We start from the raw sequence: 8,619 nt of genomic DNA, 5'->3' as shown, positions 1-8,619 counted from the left end.
GTTAACCTAGACAAGTTTTTATGGAAGGGGAAACCGAAGAACTCGGGGGAAAACCCCTTAAACTCAACGCAGAAGGAGTTGTTCCGAGTTTTCACCCAGTGGCACAAGCTGGGATCGAACCCAGCTCCTCTTGCTGCGAGGCGAAAGTGCTAACCACTCCGCCACCCCACTACCGTCATCACTTAAGGGGAAAGGCATTCACCACCCTGAAAGAAATGTCGCAGGAGGCCAAGATTATTAAATTCAAGCAGTTTATAGCCCCCCGCCCACCGCTTTAGAATCCCTAGAGCCACCTCTGGCTTACGGGGGAACTTTAGGACAGGTTGGCCGAGTGCCCCCTGTTACTGGTGGCGCGGTGAGTTTAGCAGCCACCGGAGTGCCGGCTAATTCTAGCCAGGTATCTCTGGGTGTTATGGGAGTAGCCTAGCTGCTCTGGATCCTTATTGGCATTATAGGATTCAGAGGCAGTCTGCTAATTGGTCGAGCGCGGCAGTCGCCCCTCAACCAATGCAGCAAATTTTCCAGCAGAATCCTGTAGAAAGTTTTAGGCTGGTGTGCCAGAATTTAGTTTGTTGTGGTTATCGGAAACCCGGACATATCAAACTCCATTGTCCCGAGCAGCGAAACTGGCGAGGGAGGCCTTCCAATTAAATGGATGTACATCCAGGAAATGGAGTGAGCCTCGGCAAAATTCTGACGTTTGGAAAGCCGGTAACGAGGGAGAGCTTCCGAATACTCAGAATTGCACTCCCTTGGTCAACCGGTGTGCTGACGGAACATTTGGCGGGAAAAACCCCCCATTGTTACGGTTCCGAGCTTTGGAACATTCGTTTCTAGGCTTGTTAGACTCTGGTTCCTCCGTCTCTCTCTTGGGTGATAATTTTATCCCCATTTTTGAGAAAAAAGGGAGGAAAATGAGCGTAAATAGCACTACAGTTAGATTTGGCCGTGGCACGTGTCGTGTCGCGGTCCGTATCAGGCTTTCCGTAAAGTGGGCCGGCGGCATTCGCCGCCAACGCTTTCTTGTAGTTCGAGGTCTGACCCCTCCTGTTATCTTGGGTAGAGATTTTATTGGGGCGGAAAAAATAGACCTAAGAATGAGCGAGGGAGGGTGGTCAATCAGCCCCCTACCTCAGCGCGTCGTTACCTTCGATTTCGAAGAGGAAGGCGAAAGGGTAAATTATTGTCAGGTAGACAATGAGAGTCCCGGCGCCGTGGGAACCCCCGCAGCGTTGGAGACGTTAGTTTCAAAGTCTAAGTGCACGGATGGGGAGAGGGAACTTTTGTTAAGGACCATCTCGGATTTCCGAGAAGTTTTTACGAAATGGCCCGGCGAAACTTCTATCAATGAACACGCGATAGAGACGGGCGATGCCAAGCCGATTTTCGTTCACCCCCATCCAGCTAGTAAAAGAAAGCGAGAGGAGATTGACAAGGCGTTTGATGATTTGTTGGATCTAGAGTCTCGCCATGGGCTGGGCATATTGTACTAGCGAGCAAGCCGGATGGTACCAAACGGCTTTGTATTAACTTTAAGGGAATAAACGGGATAACGGAGTCTGACTGTTACCCCATGGCTTCAATCCCAAATATTTTGGCGTATTTGGGAAGCGCGAAGTATTTCACCACGTTTGACCTTTCGAAAGGTTTTTATCAAGTAAACGTTAGGAAGTGTGACAGGCCGAAGACCGCCTTCGTCTGTCATCGGGGGCTTTTTTAATTCAAAAAGATGCCTTTTGGAATGAAAAACGCTCCGAGCACGTTCATGCGTCTAGTGGATGCCGTTTTAGCTCCTTACAAATGGAAATTTGTTTTGGGATTTTACGACGATTTCGTCGTATATTCCGAATCGTTTGAGGATCATTTGATTAACATTCGAAAGGTTCTAGAGCGTATAGCCGAAGCGGGATCAACAGTTAACCCGGACAAGGTGCAACTCTGCGCTGACGAGGTGTCGCTTCTCGGCTATAAGGTCGGACCGGGGTACTGCAAGCCAAATCCGGATAAATTGAGGGCTATAGAGGATTTCCCTCAGCCCAAGAATGTAACGGAGTTGCAGAGATTCCTCGGAATGATCGGGTATTATCGGCAGTTCATCCCGAATAGGGCGGGAACTGCCAGGCCGTTGTACGATTTGCTGAAAAACGATTCAACAGGGCATTGGGAGGGTACCCATACCAATGCGATGCGGGAACTAAGTAGGCAGGTTAAAACACGGCGGAGTTGGTGCTCCTGGATTTAAATGGGAGCTTTCTCATTAAATGCGATGCGAGTTTAAAGGGCTTAGGCGCTGTGTTAGAGAAGAAAGGCGGGAAAGGGGTGACGCCTATAGCCTTTGTAAGCCGGGGACTCGTATCGGCGGAGCGCAACTACTCGACGACGGAATTGGAATGTCTTGCTGTGGTATACGCCCTCAAGAAATTCCGAATGTACGTCGAGGGTACGGACTTTGTGATCGAAACCGATCACCAAGCGTTGAAGTGGTTACGACACCTTAAGGAGCCGGTGGGCAGACTTGCCCGCTGGGCCTTGGAGCTACAGCCGTATAATTTCGAGGTGCGATACCTCCCAGGGAAATTGAACGTTGTAGCGGATGCTTTATGGTCAGGGAGAAGCGGTGGTGACGTTGGCGGTTTCAGAGGAAAACTCTTCTGACTCCGTGGAGGGAGAAAACTCTTCCAAGGAGTGGGGGCTGCCTTTCGACAGGAAAGCCATCATAAGTTCGCAAGTTACTGATCTAGTGTTAGCGAGGATTATCGCTGAGTAAGAGCGGGTTAGAAGCTCTGGGAGTCCGATTACGGCATTGGAAGCCGGGACAGTACTAGATCAGTATATAATGGACAAAGATGGCCTATTGTTTAGGTACTTCACTCCTTGGTATGAGGAGGATGAAGACGGGCTTGAAAATGCTTGGAAAGTGGTGGTACCTAAGAGACTTAGAGTACCATTCATTAAGTATTTTCATGAAGATGCGCTTGCCGGCCACCAGGAGGTTTGCAAGACGTTTAAACGTTTGAAAATCAGAGTCACGTGGTCGGGGATGAAGCGGGACGTTATCAAGTATGTGAGGGGTTGCGGGGTGTGCCAGAGAAGTAAGCCATCCCAGCAGTTAACCCCCGGGTTACTTTCTAGCGTCCCCAGTGAAAGGCCTTTTGAATTGGTAACCGCTGATTTAATGGGACCCTACACTCGAAGCGCCAAGGGAAATCAGTACCTACTCGTCATAGTAGATCATTTTACAAAGTGGGCACAACCCTACCCGCTTAGGAAAATGACTACTGAGAAAATATGGGAGAAATGTATGAAGTTTTCTGTCGATATGGATTCCCACGACAGGTTATAACTGATAATGCATCCGTATTTTCTAGTAAAAAGTTCAAAAGGGCCTGTTCGGATTTCGGCATTCGCCCTAAGACGACGGCCCATTATCACGCTCAGGCAAATCTGACTGAGCGGATGAATAGAACTTTAAAGCCAATATTCGTGACAAGGCGCAGGGCAAATCTACCATTCGTCACTAGCTAAGGGAGCATCGATTAGAGTGAATAAATGCAACCGTATTCAAAAATAGACACCTAATGAATTTAATTTCTTCTATATATACCATACATAAAAAACATGTTAAAACAATAAACGCAAATATTGGCAAATTGCCGAATAAGGAAACCGACAAAAGGTGGGCAAACTCTAAAAATTCGCAATGATTCAACATTCTCCGGCGTTGATATTATCATATCAATTTAAGTAAAGTTTATTTCGTGTCTTCCGGAAACTCTTCGTAATCCAAAGGTAGCAGGCATAGCTTCACGATCGGTCGTTTATTTCGCCCTTGCTAGTTCGTAAGGTGACAACTCGCGTGAGATGGTCTTCCCCAGGATGGATTGCGATGACTCTAGCTAACGGCCAGGTAGCGGAAGAGGCAACGTCAGACTTGACTAATACCATGTCACCGACTAATATGTTCCTTTGAGGTGTCATCCATTTTGGGCGCTGTCGAAACCTGGTGACGTATTCGCGTAGCCAGCGTTTATGAACGTCTTGCTTGAGTTTCTGTAGCAGCTGCCATCTTCGAAGCCTAGACACTGGTAAGTGGGCCAGATCAGGGTCCGGAATTGATTGCAGCGAGTCCCCAATCAGAAAGTGACCCGGGGTGAGCGCTCGGAGATCCGTCGGGTCAGAGGAGAGTGGCGTCAGAGGTCGGGAATTTAAGCATCCCTCAATCGGGGTGATGATTGTAGAAAATTCTTCGTACGTCAGACGAGTTTTACCAACTACCCGATGCAAATGGTGTTTTACGGATTTGACACCGGCCTCCCATATTCCTCCAAAATGGGGTGCGCCAGCTGGATTGAAATGCCAGGTGATGCTTTGGGTGGCGAGATGATTTGCAACGGATTCATTGTGCGCATCGGATTGTATCAGTCTTGAGAACTCCTTCAACTCTCTTGCCACCCCAACGAAATTTGTACCGCAGTCGCTGAAAAGGTCACTTGGTTTTCCTCTCCGTGACGTAAACCTTCGCAGTGCTGCTATGAAAGCTTCCGTTGATAGCGACGAGACAATCTCTAAATGCAGAGCCCTCGTAACAAAGCAAATAAACAGATCTATATACACTTTATAGGTTGTTTTGCTTCGGGGTGCAATGGGACGAAGCAGGAATGGCCCGGCGTAGTCGATGCCAGTTCTCGTAAAGGAGCGGCAGTACTGAAGTCGGGACCGTCATCATCTGATTCGTGGTCTTTGCTTGGTATCTCGTACATGGAATGCACCTTCGAATCTGATGTCGGATAGCGTCTCTCGCCCCAATGATCCACTATTTCAGTGATAGTATGCTTGGCACCAGTTGAGCCCCCGCATGTAGATGTTGAATGTGCGCTTCTTGTATTACCATCTCGGTAAATCGGTGGTGTCTTGGGAGCAAGATGGGATGCTTCATGTCGACTGTGAAGTCAGCTTGATTCAGCCTTCCCCCGACACATAGAACACCATGGGAATCCAACTCAGGCCTCAGGCTTAGGAGCTTACTCTTCTTTGACAGCGACCTTCCTGCTTGTAAAGCTTCGATATCTCCAGCGAACGAAGAGGATTGTACCAATTTGATCCATACGTGCGTAGCTGCCTCCAATTCCCTGGTTGTAAGTGGGCCAGTGTTCCGGGTAAGTGCGAAGTCGGCATCATTCTTGCTTGTTCGCTGGATCATGCAATTGTCGGTGAATCGGTAAATCCAGGCCGTGATGCGACGCAGTCGTAACAGAGTTGAATACCTTGTAATCATGGACATCTCGATGACATGGACCTTTGCAGCGATGAGTGTGACCCGTTCTTGGACCTTGGCTAAGTTAAATGACTCAGGATCCTTGGTCTGCATGTGAGGTTCAGGTTCCGCCTTGGCGTCGGATAACCATGAAGGCCCTTTCCACCAAAGCCGGTGATGTCGAAGCTCTCTTCCTGAAATTCCTCGGGAGGCAGCATCGGCAGGATTATCCGTCCCTGGCACATGACTCCATTGTGATACGGGAATGACCACTTGTATTCGAGATACACGGTTGGCAACGAAGGCTCTCCAACGCCGTGGACTCGATGCCAGCTAGCAAAGTACAATTGTTGAATCTGTCCAGGCTTGGATGCGATCAAACAACAGCTTTAAGGATTCTTGGGCGGTTTCCATCAGGTCAGCAAGCAGAAGCGCTCCGCAAAGCGCCAGACGCGGGATGGAGATGGCTTTATTGGCTGGTGCAACTTTTGTTTTTGCAGTGACCAGAGATACATTGACGTTCCCGAAGGCATCTACCGATCGTATGTAGACAACTCCGGCGTATGCTTTCTCCGAGGAGTCCGAAAACACATGGAGCTCTAGCGTGGTAACTGTAGCGGAGTAGTGGATCCAGCGATCTATACGGATATTTTGAATTTGGGAAAATGACTCCAGAAATTCTTGCCATTTCTTCTGAATCAGTTATGACGGCTGCTCATCCCAAGCGGTTTTTTCCGTCCAGACCTCCTGCATCAGAATCTTCGCTCGTACTACCGTCGGAGCTAGCCAGCCCAAAGGATCGAAGATCTTTGCGATCTCGGACAGTAGCATCCTCTTCGTGGTGAACGGAGGAGGGGTACTAGTCTGAACCTTGAATAAGAATTGGTCTCTGCTAGTGTCCCAATAGAGACCAAGTGTTTTGATAAATGCATCTTCCGCCACTAGTACTTCCTTTACTTCTTGGAGTGCTACTGGAACCTCGGGCAGGCAATCAGGTGAGTTAGAAGCAAATTTACGAAGAGTAGTCCAGCGCCGTCAGTAAGTGAACGGAGTTCCGAGATTACCTGCTTCGTATTTTCGACGGATTGACCTCCGCTCATGACGTCATCCATGTAAAAATCCTTCTTTACGACCTCGGCTCCCAACGGATACATGGATGCCCCCGTGTCACCCAGCTGCTGAAGAACTCGAGTAGCCAGGAATGGAGCAGATGACTTCCCGTAAGTGACGGTGTTTAACTGGTACTCCTGAATAGGCGCCTGTGGTGAAGATCTCCATAAAATGCATTGTAGCTCACGTTGGTCATGGGCTACTGAAATCTGGCGGTAAATCTTAGCAACGTCAGCTGAGAAAGCAAATCTGTGAGTTCGGAACCTCAGGATAATAGCATACAGAGAATCCTGAACCACCGGTCCGACTATTTGTGCATCATTGAAGGAAAACCCGGAACTCGTCTTTACGGAAGCATCGAACACGACTCTGAATTTACTAGTCATATTCCAATCCTTCATGATATAATGGTGCAGAATAAAGATTCGTTGATCGGATGGGTTTGGCTTCGCTTCCGTCATATGACCCAACGACTTGTATTGTTCCATGAATTCATGGTATAGGACTCTCAATTCAGGGCGTAGAGCCATTTTCTTCTCCATCTGCAACAACCATCTCTGAGCGACCTCCCTGGTTGATCCCAATACGACTTTCGGATTCTTCATCGGTATCCGGACTATGAATCGGCCGTTTCGATCACGGTAATGAGTTTTCTGGAAATCTTCCTCACGGGCCCTTTCTTCTTGCGTCATGACTGAACGTTTCGGAACTTCCTCTATGGCCCAGAATCGCCTCATAGTCTCTTCGAAGCTAATCGTTGCATGATGAACCTGAATTCGGGGCGGAGCGGAGCCAACTGAACCGGATACAAGCCAGCCTAACCTCGAGTCAACAGCGTCGGGAAGCGTCGAATCGCCCATTCTCTTCCCTCCGAGAAGTAGCTTAAAAAAGATATCAGCTCCCAGTAGTATATCGATGTCGGCGGGCAGGTGGAAGTCAGGGTCGGCGAGTTGAAGGTGCTTTAAATGATGCCAATTGCTGACGTCGTATTTCCTCGTAGGGAGTTGACAGGTGACCTTCCTCAGCACGTAGGCATGTACGCAGAATCTTTTCATTTATTGGTTGCTGAAGTAGGGCTTGAAATGGATTTGAGTTAGTCCTCTCGCCTTGCCCAGTGGCACCAACCCTAGACCGAGCACCTCAGTGTCGACTTTCTCTCGGTTTAGGCCCAATTGACCGATACAGGCTTCGGATATACATGAGATGGTTGATCCTCCATCCAGCAGCGCGCGGAACTGGAGGATTCTCCATCCCTCCGAAATGACAATTCTGGACTTGTGTTAACGAGTGATCTTGCGTGCCATTGGATGACAGGTTCCCGGACGTCGGACCGGCTGCGTCCGAGTGAAGAAGCGAATGGTGCCTCTTCCCGAAAATTTTGCAGCTTCTTCCCCCTGGACAGTCCGGGACCCGATGACCGCTCCGCAGACAGTTAAAACACAGCTTCTTCTGCTGCGCCAGTAGCCGTCGTTCGTCAGTCGAGGTTCATGCCAAATAACTTAGAGCAACGGAAATTGAAGTGATGTCCTGCGCAAAAGGTGCATTCGCTGTTGGTGGTTGCCGTCCCAACTCTATTGTGCAAGGTAACTGCTCTGTGCGGCAAATCTTTCTTTCTTGTGCCGGAATCTGACGAGGCTGCCAAGGAACGAGCTCGTTGCTCAATAAATTCTAGAAGAGCTTTCGCCGAAGGAATCGCCGTATCTTTCAGGATCAACTCCCATTGTTCTCTGGAGGCTGGGTCCAACTTCTGTGTCAGGATGAAGACTAGAATGGAATCCCACTTGTCCGATATGTTGAGGGTATCCAGAGCTCTGGAACACTCCATTTCGGCATCGACAATTGAGCGTAACGAGCCTGAGCGGCTACTTGAAATTGTTGGTAGCGTAGTAAATTTTTTCATGATAGAAAAATAGAGTTCACGTTTATTCTCGAACCCTTTCGTCACCGTATCCCATGCTATCGGGTAATTAGAATCTGATATCGTGAGAGACTTGATCAATTTAGCGGCATTTCCCGTCAGGCTGGACTTGAGGCAACGGGGGCGCATCTCTGGAACAGCATTTCGGAGAGAAAGTCGAAACGGAGAGAAAAACGTAGCTCTCTTTCGGGCCAATGACGTCACTGGTCCGATTTTCAAGCGAGCGATTTACGGGGTAGCTACGTTGGTCTTGATCGTTGTCAGTCTTTCATTGTCACGTGTTCGAAAAAATCAGCTGGTAGCCAAGGTTATTACAAGCGGCACTATAAAATCACAT

At 48.7% G+C, this 8,619-nt stretch overlaps 1 protein-coding gene across 1 annotated transcript; it reads right to left on the bottom strand.

Moving 5' to 3' along the window:
* Positions 1–4,813: 4,813 nt before the first annotated feature.
* On the bottom strand, positions 4,814–7,419 carry LOC149945252 (uncharacterized). The gene is made up of 2 exons (XM_090176461.1): positions 6,319–7,419; positions 4,814–5,587 (listed from the first exon to the last, which is right to left on the bottom strand). Exons 1-2 carry the CDS (start codon positions 7,417–7,419, stop codon positions 4,814–4,816), a joined length of 1,875 nt encoding a protein of 624 aa, XP_090032587.1.
* Positions 7,420–8,619: the final 1,200 nt, after the last annotated feature.

This window comes from Leiobunum rupestre, chromosome 5 (genome assembly GCF_980474605.1).
Source record: "Leiobunum rupestre chromosome 5, qqLeiRupe1.1.hap1, whole genome shotgun sequence".
NCBI classification, from domain to species: Eukaryota; Metazoa; Arthropoda; class Arachnida; order Opiliones; family Sclerosomatidae; genus Leiobunum; species Leiobunum rupestre.
Note: the sequence above shows the minus strand (reverse complement) of the source record. Positions and strands in the feature narration are given on the sequence as shown.

What these genes read in the sequence shown, in the direction of transcription:
- LOC149945252 (XM_090176461.1), bottom strand. Translation starts at nt 7,419, where the DNA reads ATGAAAAGATTCTGCGTACATGCCTACGTGCTGAGGAAGGTCACCTGT. An exon ending in CCGTCGAAAATACGAAGCAG is followed by an intron (nt 5,588 to 6,318) that starts GTAATCTCGGAA and finishes GTACTTTGCTAG; the next exon opens with CTGGCATCGAGTCCACGGCG.